Raw genomic sequence first — 26,128 nt, 5'->3', positions numbered from 1 at the left:
ATGGGGGTCTGGTTCTGCTTTGCCTTCCCAGTTAATGTCTGCTTTTCTAGCTCCAGCTTTCATTTGACCAGCCCTCCCCACCCCCCACCCCATCACCCTAGCAGATATTCCAGGTCTCAGTTCCTCGCTCTTTCTATCCTGCCATGGAGGCCGTGGCTACGTGGAAACAGGGTATCCTTCTGCCCCATCCTGGCCTTGACGTTCTCTATTGCCCCCTAGTCTCCAAGAGAGCTGGATGGTACTGCCATTTTCCTCTTCCCGGCTGTGTGCAGTCCAGGAGCTTGCTGGGGCTCCCTGGGACGTGGAGAGACAAAGGGACACTAGGGACCCCTGGCCACAAGGGGCTGTCACCCCTTACGGTCCAACCAGTTGGGGCTCTGTGGATGATCACCTGGAGTCTGGGGTGTGGGTGGGAACTGGGAATGAAACGAGCTGAGAAACCTGAGATGCTAAAATCCTGGAAAAGATGCCTCAGATAAATAGACCTGTTTACAAGGACGTGCTTCGCACACTACCTGGTTCGGACAGGTGATATTGATCTTGTATTCAAAACTGTGCTGTGTTGTCTTCTGGCCAACAGGTTCCAGCTAAAGCAAGGAGTGGAAAGAGGTGGTAAGAATGCAAAGGTCAGGCTGTAGGTCAGGGCTGGGGAACGGAGAGAGGGCCACAGGCAAGGGGGTCTGTCATCGCTGCGGGGCGGGGGATCATACAGCCTGAGTGACGGGCCTCTGAACTCCTTCAAAAGCTCTCCAGAGTCTTTCTCCTGCAGAGGGAGAATAGGTTTCCCTACCTCGGTCCTCTTACCATGTTGTTCCAGAGGGCGCTGGCCGCGTAAGCGTGAGCTTTGCTGCTGAAGTGGAAACAGTCAGGAGCAAAAAAAGAGTGGTCGGGCAGCCCCTCCTGGTCACGGGGCATAAAGAAGGGGCCGTGTTAGAGGGGCATCCAATACACAAATGACAGTCAGAACCGCCTGGGCTCTGTGTGGCTCCCCTTTATCCACGATGCTTGCTTTCCTTACCGACGTCTTTGGCATGTCCACTTTTTCGAATAATGGCTGCACGACCACCGTAAAATCCTCTCTTGTGTCGTACCGACCGTTCTCAACCAGCTGGTGAGTCCCCTCCTGCAGGAGGCGAAGGGGGCAGGGGTCAGGGGGCTCCCCACATCTGCTTGGGCTTTGTGCTGCCTCTTTCTCTGCCATAGAATTAAACAGAGTCTGCCCCTGGAGTGAAATCAATCTGTAACAAAATCTCAACTGATCAGTAACCAGCTAGTTACTTTTAAGATCAGCCTTTACCTCAACCCCAACCTCTGCTTGCAATTGCATATATTTGACCTAGGCTGTGGGGGAAAAAAAGGAAAGGCAAGGAAAAACCCAAAACCATCAGCTTGATCTCCTTTGAAAGCTTCTGATTAAAGACTGGGGCAGGGGGTGGGGGAGGGGTAGGGTATGAATTCAATTTAATGACTTTTTTGGATAATCCTTACATTTCATTTGTTTCTGTCCTACATTTGTTCAGAAAATCAAAGGTGAATCAGCAATGGCATTTAATGCCCATTTATATCATTTGTGCATGGGGTGTGTGTGGGGGGGGCACGCATGCTCCTGCGCATGCACACTTCTTTGAGACTCTCAGGTCTGTCCAGGAGGGTAACAGAGCTGTTACTCTCATAGCTCCCACTTGGGCTCAGGTCCAGGAGGACGAGTTATCCCAGTTCTGGCTCCAGGTTCTGCCGGCCTCTGCCATTTCACTGCTTACCAGATTTCTACCATCTGGGGCCAGGACCCTGGCCGGAGAAGGAAGTCAGGAACATCAGTGGGGTCATTACAGAAGGCACCACGTGTACTTTTCCCAGGGTCAGCCAGAGAGAGAGTGCAGGGGCCACTAAGTAGCTGTGTGACTTTCGGCAAGATGCTTTCCCTATCTGGACCTCTCTTTCCTCATCTGTAAATGGAGGATGTTTGGCCAGGCCCAGACCATCCCTTAGATCCCTTCTAATGCTACTGGTTACTCTGTGGATCAGCCACAGTGGCTCACAGTGGGACCATGTACCTCTTGAGAAGTGAAAGAAACAGTGTCCAGGATGCCTGGCACACAGTGGTCAATGATAGCGGCGATTGCCTCCTCCATGGGAGCCATGGCTTTTGCAGAAAGTGGGGAGAGGATTCTGACAGTGGGTATGACGGCCTCCTGTGGCTGACCATGAACTCCTGGATCTCAGTGGTGACCAAGATTAGACCTGGGAAGAACATCTGAATCCACTTCCTATGTTTGGAAAAACTCCACTGTATTAAGAGCAGCCTGCCTCCCAGTGTGTAAGGTGAGAAAGACAAATGCGTGCTTTCCCAATGACCCTCACCCTCGGGCTTAGGCACATGCCCAGGGGTCCTCCAGAGCTAGTGCTAGAAAGATGGACAGCACAGAATCCATTCTGCTGAGGGTGGGAGCTGTGACCAGGTCCTAGAAGCAGCAGTGACTCCACTGAACGAGTGCTTTGGCCTGATTTTGATCCTTACGGCCTGGCCCCTAGAATTTCATGATGCCGTGATTTCTGGCAGCCCCGCCTCTGATCCTAGCTTTTTAACTCTTCCAGACAGTCTGCTTAAATAAATACAACTGGTTAAATTAACCAGCATCGCGTATGTTTTTGTTGCTTGCCCCCAAGAACCTGTTCTACCCGGAACAGGTTTGTTCTCATGGCCATAACCTTGGCTGCCTTCCATCTCCTGGTCCAGGCCATGGACTCCCTCACCAGAGGCAGAGGTGCCTGCCCACAGCAGAAGGAAGTGCAGCTGGGGAGTCGCCCAGAGGACGATAGATAGAGGCTCGTTCCCCTGAGCCCTGATAGCCCTGATGGGTGTGGTGGCCTCAAAGCAGGGAAGTGGTTCTGCTCCAAGGAGTCCATGCATTTGAAGGATGGATCCATCCTGATAACTGTTTGCAGCCTACTCTAGAAGAGCTGGAAGGCTACCATTGTCCTCTTGAGTGACTGGATTATTTTGGGGGAAACTCAAGATTGTCAAGGAAGCCTCAGCTGCCCTGGTCAAAGATTGGATGGAAAAAGGCCTAAAATGAATAACCCACTGGATGTCTGGAGATCATCGGCTGACTCTTGGACTCTCGGGAGAGGAGAGCAGAGGAAATGCGTGTTATCTCACTGAATCCTCTAGACTCTCTTAGATGGAAAGGGTTTCCCAGCCAGGAGTCAGAAACTCACATAACTCTCCGTGGACAAATGGAAATATTTTCTGTGTAAGGCCAGGAACTGGGATTTGGTGAAGTGTGTTCAGTGACTTGGCTCTACGGCTTCATGCAAATACACCAAATCACAGTCCCTGCGGCCTTTCAAGGTGTCTTTAAATCTGCAAACTGGTCAGTGGTAACCTCACACCCTCACACTAGACAGCTGGGGTCAAGGAAACATAAGCACGACTTCATTTTCTAACCCGAGTAATCAGACCACCCAGCAGTTCCTGTGCGGCCTTAGAACACTTTCCCGGCTTACCTGATACTGCTTATTCACTTCGATGAGGGAGTCAAGTTCTGTTGAGTTATCATCAGGCTTCAGGACACAGGGGCAGAGGTTTCTGCGGACCAAACCAAAGAGATGCCTCACCCCACCAAAATCACCATCTAAATGCATGACACGGACTTGAGATTCAGAACCTATTTGACTTGGAGGTGTTGGAAGTCGGCGGTAAGGGAGGCCCCGGCTGCTAACCTGTCCACTGCGCCAGACGGAGCTGGAGAAAGTGCCCCAGAGCCGCATTTTCGCATGAACATGAGACAGTTACTTCTAACACCTGCAGGAGTGACTTACAGAGCTGAGTTACCTTGTGACTGTCTGAGGACAGACCCTGCAGCAGAGATAAGGCACACCTACTTTAAATAACAACAGCAACAACACCACTCATCATAAGGGCTCCCACATCCTAATGCTCACCGTGCCGAGAGCTTTATGGGTATTAACCCATTTAATCCTCTTCGCAATTCAAGAAGTTGTATCATCACCCCCATTTTATAGATGAGAAAACTGAGCTCAGCGTGGTTAAGTACTTGCTCAGGGTCACATGGAGACTACGTGTGGGAGCCAGGACTTGAACTCAAATCTGTCTGGTCTGCACCTGAGCTCCTAATCCCTGGTTAAACTGCTTCTGTCCAGTCTGCACCTCTGCTCTGTTTGGTCATCTTGCCCATCTGGGCTTTTTTTTTCCAGGGGCTGAGGGGATGATAGTGTGGATGGCTCAGAGTAGACTCACGCCTCCAAGGAAAGCACAACCACGGAGACAGAAAAACAGAGCGGCAGCAGGACAAGGTGACCCGAGTCTGTCTCACCTGCCAGTCAGTGGCTTGGCTGTGTCACAGCTGAGAAGGGACCTGGCAGATGCCTTCTCTGAACCGTTAAATGTAATTGTCTAAAAACCCTGCAGTGATGGGCAGCAAGAGGCTTTTGGGTAAGGTGCTCTGAAATGAATACACTGAACCCCCTGTGTGGCCCAGTGACTGGAGAAAGTGGGAGCCAGGGGATGAGTCAGCAGCTGAAAATACAGCATGCCTACCACCAGCTGCGTTAATAGGCATGTGTCACTCGGCAGCCATCCTCCCGCTCATGGTGTCCTCAGGCCTCCCCCGGGGCACCTGTGCGGTCTGGGCCCCCAGGTGAGGTCTGGCATGCATCTTCAGGGTAGCAGCCAACGTACCCCTTCATTTCCAAGAGCAAATCTGGCCCCTGTGAATTATTCATTCCCTCCTTCAGCAAACAGCCACTATCCTGCGCTAGTAGTGACGCACACCGAGGGCAGGGCTGTGGGGGAGGCACGTGAGTCATCACCACGTGCTGTGCTCAGGGCTGTCGTGGGGGCCTGTCAAGGGCTACAGAGCTGGGGAGGAAGCTGGGGGCGGGGGGCACAGCCATCGGGACCTGGGCTACGGGCCCAGAGGCGGCTTTGCAGGAGGGAATGCTGACAGAAATGCTCATGCTCAGATTAGAAGGATGTCTTAATCCTGAAGGTCATGGAGATGTGTAATAGAGAGGGAGCCACCTTTGTCTGGCCCTGGAGACGGGGGATGAAGGCCTTTCTAGGGCCTTCTCAGGGCCAGAGCTCTCTGTGCTCAGGGAAGACTCTTCCCTGATCGTCCTCTCCTCCAGCAAGTGACTGTAGCCCTACGGTTGTGAGTGCCCAGCCTAGGACACCCACACCAGATAGAGAGGCTCCCTCTGTCCTGGAGATGGGCCTCAAGGATGGAGAAGCTCTGGATACACCTGGTGGTGGCCTGTGAGCCCGGCCCACACAGACCCACTCCATTTCTCACGCTTTGCCCTTCCCTCGCGGGAGGACTGAGTTGCCAGGACAACCAGGAGCATGGTCGGGTTGTGACACAGACTCCGAGGGTAACTGAGGCCCACCTCGGGGTCACAAAAACCCATCAGGCCTCGTCAGGTGAGAAAATGGGGTGGTCTTAGCCCTCCTCACACATCTACCCTTGGACTTTCTAACGAAGCAGAGTTGCTTTCTGCTAAGGGTCCCTGGCGCTTTAGGGAACAGGGGCAGAAGCTTCCTTCTTACCTGAGGATCAGCCTTGGGCAGCTGACTTCCTTCTCCTGGTAGAGCTCCCTCAGGCTGATGATCTCCAGAACTTTTACCAGGTTCACAAATGCCCGAGGAACCTGAGCAAAGGTGAGGTCAGTCCCCAGGAGGATTGAGGCTGGTGGCCCCAGTCTCTCATCTGGGTCTGCGGCCAGCCTCTCCTGACGGATACCAGGTCTGTGGTCTTTCATGCCCCTCTCTACTTCCTTCATCCCTCCTGCCCTGCCTCCCCCCTCCCACCCCCCATTGACCCCTGTGTTCAGGCTTCTGGGACCAGGACAACAGCATGGTCAGCACTGGCTTCCAGGGAAAGGCAGGCAGGAAGTCAAAGCCCCCTCCAGGCCAGGTCTGAGGCCTAAGAAGGACTGTTGGCTGAGCTGCTTAGAGGCCACACAGCCCAGCCTACACACCTCAGCATGGAGGATGTCCAGAGCCTTCCCGATGTTGTCTGTGAAGTTCTGGGGAGAATAGCGGACCTGCGGGAACAGGGAAGGTCTAACACCATCCACCACTCAATCTCTCTGCGGACCAGGCCCACCCATGTCTTGGGTCCCCTCCTTCTTGTATGTTAGCCAGAATGGGTGACATTGAAACATAAGGTTTGCCTTTGGGGCCCCCAGCATCCAGACCAACCCCACCATCCTTAGGCTGGTCATGGTTGTGACCTCCAGGGAAACCTCTTTTTTCTGCATGGAATTATGGAAAGCTCTGGATCCACTCTACATTAACTAGATGCAGGGACTTAGCTAAAGCATATTACATCTTTGGGCTCCTCTAGAATGGGGTGTTGGAGCACGGGACCTCTAAGATCTCCTGCAGTTTGAATATTCTCTGGTCCTATGGCCCGAGCTCTTCTGCCTTAGAGCCTCAAGTACCTGGGGACCTGTTGCCCCAACAAATCACTTAAGGAGATAATCGTAGGGGAAGAGGGTCCTGTAAATCCCCTCCCTCAAGCATAAATGCATTTTAATTGTTATTTCTTCTGACCTCCATACTTGGTGGCTTTTATTTTATTTTTTTTTTAAACTGGAACCCTTTCTCTGGCTGAAATCTAACCAAGAGCCCTGCCCTACCAAATGAATCAAACCTAGCATAGAGGACATTAGGAGAAGGAAGGGAAAAATGAAGGGGGGAATAGGAGGGGGAGACGAACCATGAGAGACTATGGACTCCAGAAAACAAACTGAGGGTTCTAGAGGGGAGGGGGTGGGGGGATGGGTTAGCCTGGTGATGGGTATTAAAGAGGGCACGTTCTGCATGGAGCACTGGGTGTTATACGCAAACAATGAATCATGGAACACTACATCAAAAACTAATGATGTACTGTATGGTGACTAACATAACAATAAAAAAATTATAAAAAAACAAACAAACTAATGTTCAAGAAATGGAGCTGGGGCCATGGTCCAACTTCCCTGCCTGCTTCACTAACAGCCCCAGGCCCACTGTGAGCCTATCACATCACAACCTGAAAACCCCAGACCCTGGTGACTTTGATGCTGTGACGGGTCTGGGGGGCAGGGTTGCCCCTCGGGGCAGAAGCTCCCAAGTCTCAGCAAGACTCCCCACTTCCTAAATTTTGCTCTGCTGATCCTCTTTCTGCCTGACAAATGTCATTTTCCAGCCCTAGTTGGAAGTTGTCCTGCTCCGTGTACATCCCTGACCCCCCCGCCCAACCCTACAAAATACAAATTCTCATGGCCATTCTTACTTTGGGGCCACAATGTTGTCCTTACCACGTTATGGTGAATTGTCTGTACCTCCCTTCCTGACTGTGAGTTCTTTGAGGACAGAGCTGCGAAGCTTAGCACCTAGTACAGTGCCTGGAGTATAATACGCGCCCAGCAAATGATACTAGACATTAAACACATTCTGTTTATCGGAAAACACTACAAACAAAATTAAATGGAAAACAATAAATAGGCAACACATTTGATAAAGGGTTAGTATACTTAATATAAGGGTTTTTAGACATCAATAAGAGAATGATAAATACCTTAACAGAAGAGAGCCAATAGCCATCATATAGAATTTATCAGGAGGAATTTAAATGAGGATTAAACAAGCAAAATAAAGGTTTATTCCTCCCTATCAATCAAATAAATGCAAATTTTGAAAACAAGATAAATTTTTTCATTTATTAGATTAGCAGCTATTAAAACAAATAACATACATTGACAGATGGAGCGTGAGGAGGTAGACATAACTGATACCAACATTCTGGAAGCAGGATGGCAAACTGTATCCAAAGCACTGAAAGTGTGCAGAGTCCCCACCCCCCCAGAATAAGACGGATGGATAAATACATGTTAATATAGCAACACGGTAACAACTATAAAACCTAGGCGGTGGGTATATGGGCATTTACTACATAATTCTTTCTTCCATTTCTCAGTATGTTTGGAAATTTTTGTGATAAAACAGTAGGGGAAATGTACATATCTTCTCGCCTAAACATCTTACTACTTAGAATATATATCAGGAAACAATTATGGATGCACATAAAGATGGATGTTTCTCCTGGTGTTATTTATTTATTTATTTTTATTTTATTTTTTTTTTATTTCTGGTATTATTTCTAACAGGCATAATTAAAAGCAATACAAGCTAAATATGCAATAATTGGCGACAGTTAAGTAAAGTGTGGCCAAAATAGGTTACGGGCTAGTTATACAGTCATTAAGAATTATTTTATGGAAAACTACTGACATAGGATCATCTTCCCAATGGATTGCTACTGAAAAAAAAAAAACAGATCACCAAACAATATTTCCAGAATGATGCTATTTTTAGCAAAGAATAATTTCTCCATTTTCATAGAAAAATGCCAGAGAGACACTTAACAAAATGTTAGCAATGGCACTTCTGGATGTTGTAATTACAGAAAATATTTTTTTCTTTGTGCTTTGATGTGTTTCCAGTGTGTATTGCTTATAAAATAAAAATAATTTTAAAAGCCTATTATTTTTAAAGTCAGCTGAATTGAATGTAGAAGCAGTGCAGGCATGTCCAACATGGGCAGAAAAGGTGGAAGTTACAAGAAGACCGATTTGGGCTTAACACAAACCACTACCAAAAAATTGATACTTGCTTATAATACTAATTAGGGCAAATTAAAAAGCTGCCCATCACTGGGAATATTCAATAGCTAGGTTCTAGGGAAGGCATTCCTGCCGCACGTGGGAGTGTGGTCAATAGGGTTTGTGGGGTTTCTTCCAGCTCAGAAATTCTGGGGTTCCAGGAAGAAGCACTACACCCACAGGGCAGCAGCCTGGCTCTTGGGGTTCCCATCAAGAACCCCATCGGAATGACTTGGCTCTGAACCACGCCTAAATGCTTGCAGTAGGAAATCAACTTTCCCATCCAAAATAGAGACGGTAAGGCAGTTCAATGCTGGAAAAAGGAGCTGACCTATAATGATCTATATGAAGATACACCTGATTTTTCTAGATCCTTGGAATGTTATCTTGGTTTCTAGAATGCTATGATCAGACTCTCTTGTTATGAAACCTAATCAAGATCAATCTCATAACCAGTTTTGTTGAATCTTTCCCTGGAGGTGAAGGCACTCTTGGTCTCAGGGTTAATTCCAGGCTACAAGCCCCAAGTCCCAATCCTGCTTCACTTGCTCTAGCCACCTGGTGTGGAAATCCCTCCCTGGGGGAGTCTTGAGTTAAGGGCCTGGAGACTCACCGGGTCACTGCAGAAATCACAGAGATCATTGCCTCCTATGAAAAGGGTTATTATCTTCCAATCTTCCTGAAAATTTATCTTCTGAAATGAATAGGAAATAAACAAGTAAGTGCCTTGCTCCAGAGTCAAGTCAAGAAGAAGATAAAGTGCTGAACACTGGCAGGGATGGGTCCTCACATACCAGAGGGTTTAATGGACATTACTATTTTCTGTTCTGCGATTTTGGGGTCCTGAGGTTATAGGTCACCAATTGTAGGTGCAAGATCACTTGTGGTTTTTAAAGGTGGATTCTCTGGACTTCCATGTGGTCCCCGACCCTGACCCTCTCTGTCTCCACGGATTTCTCCGGCTCACTCCCTCTTCCAGGGAATGCTAGCTCAAGGGGTCCCAGGTGGCTCTTCCCCCAGAATTACCGTATCATTCTTCATCAGGTCCACCAGCCTCCTGGCCTGAACAGGTAAATCCCTGCGGGCACACACGAACAGAAGTCATGTGAGGAGCAGGGACCGTGAAGCTGGAGCAGGGACCGTGAAGCTGGGGCAGGGACCGTGAAGCTGGGGCAGGGAGGGGACTTCGCAGAGACAGCAGGAATCAAACATGCAGCAGGATAGTTGGACAGAAGGCCATGCTCCCGTCCCAGAGCACCTTCCCCATTCAGTCTCCTCTGGAGGTGGAGGGCTGGGGGGAGTTGTGACCATGCTTTGGGAAGGGCAGAGCATTCCACATATAAGCGGGTGACTTAATGGCATGTTTCTCTTCTGAGCCAGGCTCATTCGGGGCAAACAGAAGGCTGCATGTACATTCCATGTCACGCACGGCTTGGTATGAGCCTGATTCTGTGGGCGCCGTGAGCTTCGCCTCCACGGTACCCTCACCCTCAAGGTGACATGGTTGAGTCAGACACACCTGGGTTTGACATTTAGTTGCCTCGTGCTAACTGTGGGTATGTAACTTAAGTTCGCCGTCCCAAAAGACTGCAAACGTGGAGATAAACCCCTGTATCTTCAGGGTCCTGAGGAGCAGTACATGAGATGAGCAAAGCAGTCTCACGGAGTGGAAGCCCCTCTTGGAGCCAGGCAGCACAGGGCTGAATCCTGGTCCCACCACTGACCAGCCGGGAGAGCTTGACAAAGTGCTTAACCTTGCAAACCCTCAGTTTGGTCCTGTGTAAGACGGGCATGGGAAGCATACCATCTTCATAGAGTTGTCGGATGGATTAAATAAAGGACTTAGAGCAGCACGGGGTAAGCATCCATATCAGAAATGATCCACTGAATTACGTCTCCTAACACAACCACCACCATCCCCGGTCTCTGGCACCATCCCAGCAGGAAACAGTGGTTGTCATGTATTAACTATTAACCCAGCTGGCCTGGTCTTAGTCACAGGGGACTAGGTAGGTATCAGATATCCTGGGCGGGGACTTGGGGTAAGCCATATAACCAACGTGCATCTTGGTTTCCTCATCAGTAGAAGCCATCGGGCACCAGCTCTGAGGACCAGAGTTTGATGATCACTTGACCTCTCTGCACCTCAATATCACTGTTAAGAAAACCTGGATGTTTGACCTGCTAACAGGGGCTGCACAGAACACGGGGCTAGTAAATGTGAAGGTAGCTGCTATGTTGGTCACTGCTGTTATGATGGGTTATTACCGGACCTGGGCAAGGGCCTGCTGGGCGCAAGGACAACAGGCCACGTGGTCGAGGTGACATATTTGCTCAGGCCACTTTGCCTCTTTGTGCTACAGTTTCTTCATCTGTAATATGCGAGTAGTAATCGCTAACTCTTCCCTATGACTCAGGATGTGCTCGGACAGAAGGATTACTTGCACAAAAGGGCCCCACGGCCTTGAGGAAAGCAGGGGAGAAATCCAGGGTCATATGAATCATGAACTTTATGTTCTTCACCAAGGTTTCCTTCTTGGATGCCTCCCTGATCTAATCATGCTTACAAATACCTCTCTGCATACCACCAGCTGACATATGCTTGGAAAAAACCAAAATTATGGTAATATTAATGCCAAAATTTTTAGGCAGTCAACTGGTAGCCTTTCACCCTTCTCCCACCAAAAGGAAAACGTAGCCACAGAATTTATTATAAAACGGATTAGGTTTTACAAAATCTGATTTGGATGATTCCTGTCCTGAATAAATGAGAGTATGCATATACTTGGCGTCAGAGTAAACTGTGACTAGTTCCTGGGGTGGGATTGGGGATGGGCTAGTAGGTTTCTGTGTCCCACAGTGAGGGACACCCCAGGAGAGCTCACCCAGTCCAGTCTTTGACCCCCAGACTTCTCCCTTGAACCAAGCCCCCAGCCATCAACCATACACCCCAGTCCAGGCCAAGCCCCTGACTGGGTCCGCAGAGGATCTGTGTGGTCACCCTCAAGGCTCCCCTGCTCACTCGGCTCGGTCTCCTGCTACAGCCTGATTTAGGAAGGCTCCAGGACTGTTTTCTTTCCCGGTGCCAACAGAGAAGCCCCTCAGGGAAGGGTTGAATTCCCGGAGGATGTCTGGAAATACAAAGAAGAGACACGCTTAGTAACTATCCCAAAACAAGCTTCAAATTCCTTTGATAAGTTCCAGTGCATGTCAGAGACAAGAAACCCTCACCCTTAAAGCTCTTAACCTTACTGTTCTCTCAGCATGGAAAGAAAGCATCTAGCAGGCTGATGCTTAACCACATAGGCAACACACAAAGGTGCTTAACAAATTATTGCTGAATAAACGTGAGTCTGGGTTTGGTGCTTCTCTCACGCATTTTTTTTTTTCTTTTCTTTTTCCTAAGATTTTATTTATTTATTTGAGAGAGAGAGAGAGAGCAAGCGCGCGAGAGCACAAGCAGGGGGAGTGGCAGAGAGAGAGGGAGAAGTAGGCTCCCCACTGAACACGGAGCCTGACTTGGGGCTTGATCCCAGGACCTGAACTGGTGGACTGAACCACTCAGGCGCCCCTCTTTTTGTTTTCTAAGTACATAATAGTTTTTTGAAATATAATTCACGTACCATAAAATTCACAATTTAAAGTGCAGTTCAATAGCTCTTAGTATGTTCACAGAATTGTGCAACCATCACCATAATCAAATTTAGAACATTTTCATCACCCCAAAAAGAAACCCTGTGCCCAGGAACAGTCCCTCCCCCTTCCCTCCAACCCTGTGGTGACCGCTAATCTACCTTCTCTCTATATAGGCTTGCTTATTCTAGACATTTCCTATAAATGGAATCATACGTGTCTTCTGTGGCTGGTTCTTTCACTTACAATAATGTTTTCAGTGTTCATCCATGTTATAGCATAGATCTGCACTTCATACCTTTCACTGCCAAATAATATCCCATTGTGTGGATATACCACATTTACCCATTCATCAGTTGAAGGATTTGAATTGTTCCCACTTTTTTTGGCTATTATGAATAGTGCTGCTGTGAATGCTTTTGTACTAGCTTCTGCGTGAATTTCTCTTGGATATATATCTAGGAGTGGAAATGTTAGATCATATGGTAACTCTGTTTAACCTTTTGAAAAACTTACAAACCTTTTTCCAAACGAGTTGTGCCAATTTACCTTCCCATAGGAGCATTATGAGGGTTTTAATGTCTGCACATCCTCACCAACTTTTATCTTTTTTAAAATAACCATTCTAGTGGATGTGAGATGGTATCTCATTATGGTTTGGTTTGCACTGATGGTTACTAATGTCGAGCATCTTTTCATGTGCTTGTTGGTCACTTGCATACCTTCTTTGGAGAAATGTCTATTCAGATTCTTTGCCCATTTTTAATTGGCGCAAACTGAATTGTCTTATTATTGAGTTATAAGAGTTCTTTGTATTCTCTAGATACAAGTTTCTTACCGGATATGATTTTCAAACATTTTCTTTCACTCTTTGGGTTTTCTTTTTATTTTCTTGATGGTATCCTTTGAAGCTCAAAAGTGTTTAATTTTGTCCAGTCTATTTTTTTCTTTTGTCACTTGTGCTTTTGGCATTATATCTAAGAAGGCTTTGTTTAGCCCAAGGTCATGAAGATTTGCTCCTATAATTTCTTCTAAGGGTGAATTTTAGCTCTTACATTTAAGCTTATGATCCATTTTGAGTTAATTTTGTATATGGTATGAGTAGGATTCCAACTTCATCCTTTTGTATATGGCTATATAATTATCCCAGCATCATTTATTGAAAAGACTATTGTTTCCCCATTAGTCTTGGCACTCATGTTGAAAATGAGTTAACCATAAGTATGAGGGTTTATTTATGGACTTACAAATTCTATCCCATTGATCTATATGGCTATCCTTATGACAGTACCACATTGTCTTGTACTGGAGCTTTGTAAGTTTTGAAATTGGGGATTGTGAATCCACTGAATTTATTGTTTTTCAAGATTATCTTGCCTATTCTGGGCCTCTCGAATTTCCATATGAATTTTACAGTCAGCTTGTCAATTTCTGCAAAGAAGCCAGCTGGAATTTTGATAGAGATTATATTGAATCTGTAGATTAATTTGGGGGATGTTGCCATCATATCAATATTAAGTCTTATTCATGAACATGGGATGGCTTTCCATTTATTTAGGTCTGATTAAACTTCTTCCAGCAATGTTTTATAATCTTAAAAGCATAAAAGATGCACTTTGTTAAATTTATTCCTAAGTATTTTTTGATGTTATTGTAAATGGAATGTTTTCTTTTAATTTCATTTTTAGGCTGTTAATTGCTAGTGTCTGGAAATACAATTAATTTTTGCATATTGATGTTGTACCCTGCAATCTTGCTGAACTCATTTATTAGTTCTAATAATTTGTAGTGGATTCCTTCGGGTCTTATTTATAACAGCTGCAAATACAGATAGCTTTACTCCATTTCTAATCTTGATTGTCTTTTCTTTCATTTTTTTGCTTAACTGTCCTGACTAGAACCTCCAGCATAATGTTGAATAAAATTGGCAAGAATATACCACTTGATCTCAGAAGGAAAACATCTTGCCTTTCCTCATTAAGTATGATGTTAACTGTGGGCTTTTGCAGATACCCTTTATCAGACTGAGGAAATTTCCTTCTATTCTTAGTGTGTAGAATATTTTTATCATGAGAGGGTGTTAGTTTTTATAAAATACTTTTTCTCATCTATTGAGATGATTGTGTAGTTTTTGTCCTTTATGCTTTTGATATAGTCTATTATATTGATTTTTTTATTTGAAACTAACCTTACATTCCGAGGATAAATCCCATTAGGTCATGGGGTATAATCCTTTTTATATGTTGCTGTACTTTGCATGGTAGTATTTTGTTGAGGATTTCTGCATATATATTCAAAAGAGATACTGGTCTGCGGTTTTCTTTCCTTGTGATATCTTTGTCTTATTTTTGTTATTAAGATAATACCAGTCTCATCGAATGAATTGGGTAGTAGTCCCTCCCCTTCCATTTTTGGGAGGAGTTTGTGAAGAATTGCTGTAAATTCTTCTTTCGGTGTTTGATAGAATTCACTAGTGAAACCAGAAAAGCCTGGGCTTTCTTTGGTGGTAAGTTTTAAAGTTCAATCACTTTGTTACAAATCTATTCAGATTTTCTATTTTGTCTTGAATCAGTTTCAGTAATTTGTGTCTTCCTAGGAATTTTACCATTTTCTCTAAGTTATCTCATTTATTGGCGTACAATTTTTCAAAATACCCTCATAATCCTTTTTATTTCTGTAGCAATGTCTCCTCTTTTGTTCTGGGGATTTACGTCTGATTTTGAGGCTCTCTTCCTCTCATCCTCCTTTGATCAGTCTGGCTAAAGGCTTGCCATTTGGTTGATCTTTTCAATCTCATGCACTCTAATGCCTTTACCACATTGGATCTACACTTGACTTTTCACTTTTCCATCTCCGAAGCTTGGCTGAGAACTCCCGAGAGCAGGGTCCGTATACACCCCAGACTCTCACATATGCTCAACAAATGCTTATGGACTGAATGAAGGGTGACTCAAGGTTGAGGAAGGCTGGGAGATTTGCTACAAGTCATGGGGTTACTGAGAATGAATTCCAGGCCAGAACTCTACTCTCTCAGCTCCAATACAGGGCACTTTCCCCTGTCTCACAATCAGCTAGGATGTGGGAAAGGAACGGGCTAGGTACCAGCCGGCACTCTCAGGCATCAGGCCATCCAGCAGAATGCTCTCTAGAACCAAGCCCTGCAGCGGGACCTACACAACACATATGCATTGAACTCCTTCCTTATGGCTTTGGGGTCGCTGTGCCCAATGGATAGAAATTACTCCGATTTCTACTCAATAGAAGGAAGAGCTGTGAAATCACTAGAGCCATCTGCAAATAGAAATGATTATCTTCAGTTCCCCATTACTGGAGGAATCCAGCACAGACCAGCTAGCTATGTATCAGGAATGTCATAGTAAGGCGCTACACATCGTTTAGAGCAAAAACTTGCTGGCGCATGTGGTTATCTGTGCCAGGAATGTGCCATCCGCTTTCTTTACCTGTTAAATTCTAGCTCTTAAAACCCCTTTTCAGAAGGCAGGGTTAACCACCTTCTTATTTATTTTCCCCTAAACTTTGTTCATAGCTATAATTGTTGGTACATGCATCTGTCTTTAGGGCGACATCCCCCAAAGAGACTGTGATGATGGCTTGAGGGCAGGGATCTTGCTTCACACTCCTATTTCCCAAGCATCCAGAACTGGAGTCTTTGCAGGGTTAAATTGAAGAGGGAGTCAAACTGAGCTTCTGTTCTGGTTCTCGTAAATTTTTTAACACATTTTCATGTAGTTATTTCCCTGGGGATTATCCGGCCCCTACAATCAAACTGTCTTCACAGCTCTAGTAAGGAAGAGTCTGAACAGGCAATGATCCATTGCTGGGCCAAGTGTGTCAGGGGAGTCCACCTGGGGGTGGGGGGTGGCACTGTCTCAGTCCTTTGTGAATCATTGCAGTGAAAGGTCTTGAGCCTTTTCCAGCCATCTTATCCACAACAACAGTGCAGGAATCGGCGAGCCCCGCAAGCTGTTGTAGATGCTGGGCCAGCTCTCAGCCCAGTCAATCACACTCACAAAAGCAACCCAAACCACCTCCCCTAGCAATAAAGACAGGGAGGATTTGTGCCACAACACTACACCTACTTACATTCAACGGGATTTGCAAATAGCAAAACAGATATCCCTGTGTGAAGCCCAATCAGTCCTGCCCACGTGGAGATTAAGCCATCTCTATCATCAAAGTCTTGGAGCCTTAAACCTCAAATAACTTCTTAGCTTCTAAAGATATGTTACAAAGGGATCATTACAAGAAAAGTAAATGAGAATGGGACCAATTAAGTTCTTAGGCAAAATTATTAGCTAGAAGATGTGAAGGGAAGATAATTTAACAGTAACATTTCGTGCATGTGTGCTTTAAGAACATGCACTCTGATATGTATGCACTAAGAAGAAGAAAAAGACATGTAAGAAGACCATTCAGAGAATGGGGCTCAGGCTTAAAAAAAAATCATTCCCAGCAGGCCCCTGGTGAAGTAAATTAAGGAAAATTTAACGGGCCCCAAACCCCACTGTGTTTGCACAGCCCGCACAAAGTAACTTCAGCTCTCACTGCCGTAAGAGCAGCATCTCCTAAAGCCACACACAGGAATTCAACGTCTTTGTATGCAGTGGCGCTTAATGCAGCCAAACCCAGATCAACGCCTCCCAGAAGGGTGCTCTGCTCAGAATGACAGGCAAAGCGGAGATGGGTGCCCTTTCCTTCTTTCTGGACTCATTTCCTGATACTGACTTGCACTAAGATATGGTCTGAATTCTCTTCTCCTCTCTGACTCTCTTCCTTCCTTGGACAAATACAATTTCTAAAAAACATCCCTCCGAGGCTTTCCTGACGCTCACCAAGCAGAGCAGGGCCAGCGCCTCGGGGACGCAGCGCCCCCTGGCGAACGCGGCCGAGTTGCGCCGCCCGGCTCCCTGCCGAGCCCGCGGCCGCCACCAGGAGGCGCTGCAGAGCCGCGCAGAGCCGCTGCGAGCCCACCCGCCAGCCCGCAGCCCGAGGGAGCGCGTACTCACTTGGGAGGGTGGTGACGCTGCTGAGGTTGTGATCGCCTCCGGCACTGCGGTGCGGGAACAGAAAAGAAAAGGGAGGTTGAGAACGCCAGCGACGCCAGAACAGCTCAGGCGCTACCAAGACAGGCCTTTCTTCTTCTGGGAGACACCCCGGGGCCTTGGAGCTTGCCGGGTCCTTATTATTGCAGTAGAAAACCAAACCAGAACTCAGCAACTCCTCTCCTTGTCCCCACCAACTGGGACAGCCAGCCAAGAAACGGATTTCCAGGGCACGGCAGACTTTGTTGATTTATAACTTTGAGCGTTGGCATTGCGGCAGGGGGACCAAGTGGGCCCCTTCGCCCCTCTTTTTAAGGGAAAGCGACCCTTCCCTGGATGGCGAGCCCAGTCGTGCCCCACTAGCCACTGCCGCTGGGCATGGCTGTTTTCATTGAAAACAGAGTGGGGAGCTTTGCCCTCATCGCTCTCTTCCTATTTGGCTCGTGAAAACCTGCTGTTAAAGGGTGTCTTCTAGAGTGCAACCCATCTTCCAAGCTGCTCCTAAAATTCCAAGGAAATCAGAGTTGGATGGGTTTCTACGCATGAAAATATGCAACATTCCAGAGTTTATTGGATTCCCTGCTTTTCCATATCCCCTCATTCTCTGCCAAGTATGTCTGGGAACATTTCAAAGGGTCTCAAAATGTTTGGGGTTTATTTCTGTGCAGCATCACGAGGGAGGATGCCAGGGATTCAACACTGAGGTTCAGTCTGGGGCCAGAGATGCCAGATTCCGGGCTGAGGAAACAGCAAACCTGCCCTCTCACGCTTGGCAGGAGCTGGGTGTTCAAAGCACGAGTCCAGCTCTCTGCAGCCTGTGGCAGCCTGGATTTGATTACAGCGGAGCAGGAACAGGCCGGCATGAGGCAGTCACGAAGGGGGAATGTGCCAGATTAGGGGTTGGGAACGATCTGCTCTACTTTTTGCTCTTTTACCATCTGGCTGTGTGACCTCAGACAGGTTACTTGCCCTCTCTGAGCCTCGCCCTTTAATAAGGATGCCAGCTACCATTTCGGTCTACTTTGTGTCAGGCACTGCGCTGGATGCTTAAACTCTCTCTAATCCTCATGACAGTGCTCAGGCCGTATTAGTATCCCAGCATCAAAGGTAAGGAGACACGCTCAGAGAGGTTAAGTAACTTGCTCAGGGTTGCACAGAGCTGGGCAGCTAGGATTCAGGCACAACTCTGGCTTTAAAGGCCACTGCCTCCTTCTGAGCTTCTGCCCCGGAGGGAGAAATGAAAGCTAGGGAAGATTTTCAACCCAAACATTTATGTAGTTTCTCCCCCAAACTCCTCCTGCTCAGGTCTCAGTTCCTGAACTGGGGAATGTAGTGGTTTGGGGAAGCTTTGCATTCCTTCCTCAGAGTAAACCAGAAGTGTCTCATTGAAAACCACTAACCAGGTGGCTCATCTGTCTGCTAGAGGAATGGTTTTCTGTGATGCTCAGGGGTCCTCCCCCGCCCTGCAATGAAGGGGTCATTCAGGGTCTTGTCACATCTTCACTCACCTCCAGGACAGGCCTCGGTACTGAGTCAAGACATCCACGATGTCCCCAGGCTTGGATCCGGCCCCATTACCTGCCTGACAGGGAATATCGAGGGGTGAGTCTCCCTGCCTCCTGGCCAGAAAGTCCCTGTTCTGGGTCTGGCTGGGAACGCCTGGGCACTCTCTAGAATCTAGAGTCGAGACAGCCTCCGGTCTTGATGTGCGTCCTGCCTTGGCAGAAAGGAGTGAGAGCTCCCGCTGGGAGTCCTGCGTTGTCCACAGCTTGGCCTCACCCTAAGAAACCCTGCCCAGACCCAGACCAGGTGACACGAGGCTAGCAAAACTGCTCTGGAAATTAGATGGCGTGTCCGTTTTTCCAAAAGACACGTTTCGGGTCCCATTCGCCTCATTTTTAAGAGTTGTGAAACACAAGCATATCACAGTCCTTTTATATCAATGTATCTCATGTGTACACAATTTCAAAAATAGTAAGAAAATAAAATGCCATGTCCCTTCCCCTCAGTTGAAGAGAGGGCACGGTCTTTTAAAACCGCAATCTGGACACACTCTGCAGGTGCACGTCCCTTGCCTAAAGCGTGTTATTTCTAAGCAGGGCCATTGCAAAGGTCATGCCGAAGACTGGCCTCCCAGACAGCTGGTGGGGGGGGGGGGCTGGCCTCCATGAGAGGACCTCCCCACGCCATGGGGGTGACCCCTGCTCTCGGTGCTCAATTCCTCTGCCATTGGCCGTGTATGTTACACTCCAAATGCTGCCTCCCACAAAGTCCTGAATAGCTGTGCAGATTCTCGATGAGTCCTTCTCCTGAGAGCACTTCAAGGAGACCAGGAATTGCAGGGGAGGCAATACTGGGCCACACCCAGCAGGAAGTGGTTGGGATAAGCAGTGCTAAGGACCAGCCTGCCTGGGTCCTTCCGGAAAGTTATGAGCAGTAGGGTGTTTGGGGTGAAGAGTCACTGAGGGGTCATGGGGGACACAGCTCCAGTATAGGGAAAGGATTCTGGACTTGGAGTCAGGCTGGTGCGAGTCCAGCATCTGTGAGCTATGCGGTTGTGGGCACTCAGTTCACCTGCCCGGCTTCACCTCCTTTCTGTGTTAAGTTTAAGGAGAGTCGCAGTTCATAGGATTGCATGGACGATGCCAAATGAGATAGATCAAATGGTAAGAGGCCACAGATGTGAAAGGTGTCTGGCCTTTGGGGAAGGTTCTTCTGGAGGCCCTGAATTCTACTGACCCGGAGAACAGCAGCTGGATACGTCTGGAATGAGCCGCTACTGAACAGAAGCTCGTGTCTGGGAGCCTCTGGGACCCTCCACCTGGTCTCTCTAGGACCTGAGTTTGTTTTTCATGGAGAGCATTTGGCAGGCCTGAGGGGTCACCATGGAGTGGCTGCAGAGGTGGGCTGGGATCCTTGTGAGTACCTCCCTCTCTTCTACTCAACCCTCCACCCAACCCACCCCCACCCCATTAGCACCCGCTCCTGGCTCATCCTCTCGTCACCCTCCTTTAAGTTCCTCCATGACAAGCGCCAGGTCTTTGAAGGAGCCCCACACCGTGAGAGAGACTTAGTCCGATCCACCCACCCGTTAGGCTGTGAGATCTGTCACAGCTGCTCCCTCTGAGTCGCCCCCCACTTCCTACTTGCTCCTTCATTCCAGCATTGGGAGAGGAATACGAGGTTAGGATGGACGTGGGGAAATGTGATGGGCAAGGAATGCTGGTCCAGGGCAGGCGGGCCAGAGAGGAGCCAGAGATGGCCATGGTTGAGAGTTCCCCTCTCTGGGTTCCCCTGTGAATCAAGATCACCTTCCACGGTGGGGGTAACTCACCGTGAGAGAGTCACCCAGGGCTCCGATTACTTTGATGTCAGCCGGCTTCAGCCTGTGAACTGAGAATGCACACCCAAGTTAATGGCAGACAGGGCTTCTTATCTCCTCTGAAAATGAATGAAGACCTTCCAGGGAAATGGAGAGAAAGTCCAATTGTAATAGCGGTTCAGCTTGGACAGAAATATTAAGAGCCCATCCTTGTCACAAGGCTCCATGGTAGGACGTGGAGCCCGCACTTGCCTCCTTGGGGCGCCTACACACAGGTTCCAGAGCTGGACGGCAGACTCCTCTTCCAGAGTAGGGTCTGGGGCCTTTGGTGAAATCTGATGCTACAAGGTGAGCAGTTACCATTGGGGCCTGAAGCAGCCCCTGGCAGGGTGGTCTGGGAGTAAGGCAGGAATTGTGAGAGAGATGCAACTTATTTTTTTTTTTTTTTAAAGATTTTATTTATTTATTTGAGAGAGAGAATGAGACAGAGAGAGCATGAGAGGGTCAGAGGGAGAAGCAGACTCCCTGCCAAGCAGGGAGCCCGATGCGGGACTCGATCCCAGGACTCCAGGATCATGACCTGAGCCGAAGGCAGTCGCTTAACCAACTGAGCCACCCAGGCGCCCCGAGATGCAACTTATTGATCTGGATTTACCTACTCTGGATATTTCATATAAATGGAATTATACATCATTTGACCCTTCTGTGTCTGGCTTCTTCCCCTTTGCATAATGATTTCAGGGTCCACCCGTGTTCTAGCATGTGTCAGGATTTTGTTCCTTTTTATGGCTGAATAACATTCTCTTGCACGGATATAACCACATTTTATTTATCCATTCATCTGCTGATGGACATTTGGGTTGTCTCTATCTTTTGGCTCTGGGAGTAGTGCTGCTACGAACATTCACATGTAAACATTTATTTAAATGCCTGTTTTCAACTATTTTGGGTATATACCGAGGAGTGGAATTGGTAATCCTATGATAATCCTGTGCTTAGCTTCATGAGGAACCACCAAACTGTTTTTGGCAGCCCAACTCTATTTTGTTCATCTTTTGAGTCTGAGCATGTACTATAATGTAGCCCAACAGCTATTTACTCACATGACAAACATACTGACCACCGAGCAGTGGCTGGGTGCTCTGGAGAGGATAGAGTGATCAGAAATGGAGAGAGCGCTCCAGAAACTCACAGGCTAAGGAAGAAGTGAGACACATCCAGTTATAATTATTTATAAGCTGATAAACCCTGTGGGAGATAGAGTGACATGAAGTTCTGGAGTTGCAAGAACGATTTACGTCTGGGGGGGGTGTATGTGGAGGGTGGCTCAGAGCAGGCTTCATGGAGAAGGTAGTGTTTGAACTCACGGCATGATGAGATAAGGATGGGGGAGAGCGAGGTGGGGGGATGGAGGAAAAAGCATCAAGAATGCCTGTGGTGGATTGTTGAATCACAGATCTGTACCTCTGAAACAAATAATGCAATATATGTTAAGAAGAAAAAAAAGAAGAAGAAGATAGCAGGAGGGGAAGAATAAAGGGGGGGGAATCGGAGGGGGAGACGAACCATGAGAGACGATGGACTCTGAAAAACAAACTGACGGTTCTAGAGGGGAGGGGGGTGGGAGGATGGGTTAGCCCGGTGATGGGTATTAAAGAGGGCACGTTCTGCATGGAGCACTGGGTGTTATGCACAAACAATGAATCATGGAACACTACATCAAAAACTAATGATGTAATGTATGGGGATTAACATAACAATAAAAAACTAAAAAAAAAAAAAAGAATGCCTGTGGTATGGTAAAGTGAGTGATGTCTGTAAAGAACGGATAGTCGTACAGCTTGGCTTAAGTGAAGGGTTTGTAAAGGAGACTAGCACAAAATAACATTGGAAAGGTAGGTTAGGGCCACAGGCCTTTTATGCCGGGCTAACAAGTTAGGAGAGTAACATGAATATTGCTACATGTATAAGTCCTTGCCGTATATACATCTGTACTGTATCTATCTCCTCCTTTACGTTATACACAGATGAACATGAATCCAAGTGCACCTAAAATTCCTACACTGTCTGTAGGACATCCAGTGAAACACAGAACACAAGATGCTTGTGACCCACGGGGCTACACAGAGCCCACATCACCCATCAACATCCAGATCACGGTTGTAGAATTAGGTCTGCACAAGAAGCTGTATTAACACTCAGTGGAAACAATGTTCAAAGGGATCTCCAAGTCTTATCTCGTACTGTAGAGACATCTTTTCTACCTGACTTCTATGCCATCTGCAGACGAGGAGCTGTCGCTCCCACTGAGGATCTGCTCTCACTGAAAAAGTAAAAGTCCCTGCCTCTTCCTGTGACAGCATGCAAACCCACACACACATAATTATGAATGTGTGTATGCAAAATATATACATTAGTGGTCCTCAAATTTGAGCATGCATCAGAATCATCTGGAGAGCTTGTTAAAACACAGATGGTCGCTTCTTACCCTCAGAGTTCTGCTTTAGTAGGTCGTGGGAGGGGGTGGGCTCAGGATATGTGGTTAGAAGAACAATATCAAATCACAAAGCCAGCTGTACACATTAGCACACATCCATGGGGTTGAGCCTGAGAACTTTAAAATGACCTCTTCTCAAAGAAATTGGGCTATGGGTAAAAAAGGCAACAAAACAGAAAATAAGACCTCCTTTCCTCAACTCCGGAGGGCTTATTTTAGTTTCTCGTGATGACAGTCAATCACTCTCTTCTTGTTGCCATAATGTATGATATACATAGTGAATACTGTGAGCACTTGCTCGTGGGCAAAGGTTAGGGGAATCTTTGAAGCGGATAAAATGTGGAAGAGATGGGCAGATTTGCTTCAAAAGCACATTACAGTTTCCTAAAGAGGCAGCTACAACTGGTCATCCCATCATCTAAATTTGTAGCAGACAAAGGAAACATACACACATACACGCGTGCACGCATGTCCACATCTATGTGTGTGTATATATGTATAGATAGATTGATGGGAGGGGGTTCCTCCTGTTGGTTGTTCTGAAGGATTTCCTTTGAGAGATAATAAACCAAACGAGCCAAGCCTAAATGGGAGGAGTCTGACTCATCTGGGATTTTATTAAGATAGAGCTGACATGTTTCATTTGTTTAATATCTTGTAGACCTTGATTTGAGCTTTGCTAATATCATCATGTATGACAAAGACACAGCCTGGGAACCCAGCACAGCACTTTAGCAATTGCTCTCCTTGGACAAAGAACTATTTACAGATAAGATTAAATTTATGTGGGCTGATAAGCTAAACATTATCTGGTACAAACTGTCCACCACCCTGAAAGGAGTTGATAAATACATCAATAACTCATCTGGATTTCTACAGAGGGGGGCCTCTTATCAGAAGGCCATCTAAGCTATGACGAAATGTCCTGAATAGCGAGGAAATGGTAGACTATAGAATGGGGAAAAGACTGGACACTTTGGAGTTTTGTCTTGTACAACCCAACAGCCTAAACAACCCAGGGCCATCATCTGAAAAACCAGCTTTCTCTTGTTGGCTACGGCTACCCAACCCATGTGCTCTCTGATTTTAGGGACTTATGTAAAGACTTCTGCAAGGGTAGTAAACGGCTGGCACAAGATTAGAACCGTGTTTCTACCCTGGAAGTGCTTCGGGGTGGGTTTATCTGAAGAAATATGCACCTTGCTCATCTTCAAGAGCTCAAGAAATGCGCTAAGTTGAATTAGAGGCTAAATTAGTGGCTCTGTGTCAGAGACTTTGCAGTCTTGAAGCTTTAGATGATGGAAACTGCAAGGAAAAGAAATACTTATTCATCCAAGTGTCTTGGGGTGATTTTGAACTTGCTCAGCAGACTGGTCCCGCCCGGGGACAAGCAGGCTATTAATCCCTATGGGACGTCACTACTTCCTTCCTAGTCCCAGGTTAAGTCCCAAGACCCATGAGCAGGTGGTGATGGGAGAGAAACATCTCCAGGGTCTACATTGCATGTTACACGGTCGGCTCACAACAAAGTAAAACCCTTAGCGCTCAGCCGGTGCTGTAACTTGGGTATTTTTCGTATCAGCTTTTGAATTGCTGGTTTTAGTCGAATGGGTATAAGAAATGATATCAAGGGTTTAGAAAGGAATCAATGTCTTCAATGAATGTAAATGAACTGTTCACTGTTGGTGACAGTGGCATCTCTATTTGCAGATCTCTATTTCCAAATACTTTGAAGTTTTCCCTCTGCAAGGAATTAGCAGCTTGACTTCAAGATCGACAACTTCAATAGAGAGCCAAGAGCCACTGTCCTCCAGGCTCCTTATTGCCAATCTTTTGTTTGCAAAATGCTACTCCTTTTCTCCCTGGGAAAGCCTCAGGTCAGCTGCCAGGCCCAACATATTTTTCTTAGTCATCCCACCTATGTTAGGGGCAGGCCATGGAGTAATATAAAATGATGCAAGTGTATACAAAGTTATAAAGCCCACAGGAGCTGGCCCTCAGCACAGTGCACGTATGCACTGACTGGGAGGAAAAACGGGCGGCTTTTATTTATTTCTCCGGCTGCCAAATACCAATTGGTTATAAAAATTACATCAACTCCATATATCTCATTCCAAAGCCTCATAGATTGGTGGAAGAGGCTCATCACCTGTGGGCTCCACACGGAATGAGTAAGGCACCCAGGGCACTGGGGGCTGTGGCCCTGTTGATGAAGGCAGTTCCCTATACTGAGACATCACTTTTGGTTAGCTTGGTGTATCTGTGGGTGGCTGGAGAGAAACACTAGGGAGAGGTGACAAGGGAGGTTTTTGAAAAGAACTCTAAAGGCAAAACAGTTATTTTATACAGAGTCTTAGTGAAAAATTGCTTTAAGGGAAGGCACTTTGATCTAGTTGGTTTGAAAGATCTTTTTCAACCCAGAACTATTGATTTGCCGAATTAAAAATACTCATTAAGATGAACTCCGTGAACGTTTACTGGGCTCCCACTATGTGCTGAGTCATTGGAGGTATAAAGGTAACGATGGTCTGATCTTGTAAGTATGCATCAGATACCATCACTTCAGTTAGAGATTGCAAACAGGATCTCCAGAGGAGTGAACGATCTCACCAGAAATATGAGTTATCAAGGAAAACTAATAATGTGGCCCCATGCTAAGTCTTTTTAACTACCCCAACAGTCACAAGGATGGTTAAAATATCCGGTCAGAGACCATGCACAGTAACGAAATGTGTTTTTTCATTATTGTCCAGTTGAGCTGCGGCCATTTTCTTAAAAGACAGCTTTCAGGCAGGACTCAGAAGGGCAGGCCCCGCTCTCATTCAGGAGGGTCGCTGCCCAGAAGGAGCGAGCCAGCATTTTGGTTACATGCCCACTTGGTTAGATCAAGGAGACCTAAATCTATCCATTTGCTTATTCAGACAGTCCCTATCACCAGAATAT

General features: G+C 46.9%; 1 protein-coding gene across 1 annotated transcript in view; it reads right to left on the bottom strand.

The window, feature by feature from the left end:
- The window catches only part of PLB1 (phospholipase B1), a 99,257-nt gene that overhangs the window by 44,992 nt on the left and 28,137 nt on the right, over positions 1-26,128 (bottom strand). Inside the window, exons 19-30 of the mRNA XM_032391527.1 lie at positions 20,701-20,759; positions 18,875-18,948; positions 17,331-17,374; positions 11,693-11,801; positions 9,697-9,748; positions 9,284-9,364; positions 6,001-6,066; positions 5,570-5,670; positions 3,508-3,589; positions 1,019-1,123; positions 805-900; positions 516-587 (exon numbers count right to left, since the gene is read on the bottom strand). Coding sequence (XP_032247418.1) covers positions 516-587; positions 805-900; positions 1,019-1,123; positions 3,508-3,589; positions 5,570-5,670; positions 6,001-6,066; positions 9,284-9,364; positions 9,697-9,748; positions 11,693-11,801; positions 17,331-17,374; positions 18,875-18,948; positions 20,701-20,759 — 941 coding nt within the window. The remainder of the gene's footprint in view (positions 1-515; positions 588-804; positions 901-1,018; positions 1,124-3,507; positions 3,590-5,569; positions 5,671-6,000; positions 6,067-9,283; positions 9,365-9,696; positions 9,749-11,692; positions 11,802-17,330; positions 17,375-18,874; positions 18,949-20,700; positions 20,760-26,128) is intronic.

This window comes from Phoca vitulina, unplaced genomic scaffold, assembly GCF_004348235.1.
Source record: "Phoca vitulina isolate PV1807 unplaced genomic scaffold, GSC_HSeal_1.0 scaffold63, whole genome shotgun sequence".
Lineage (NCBI taxonomy): Eukaryota > Metazoa > Chordata > Mammalia > Carnivora > Phocidae > Phoca > Phoca vitulina.
Note: the sequence above shows the minus strand (reverse complement) of the source record. Positions and strands in the feature narration are given on the sequence as shown.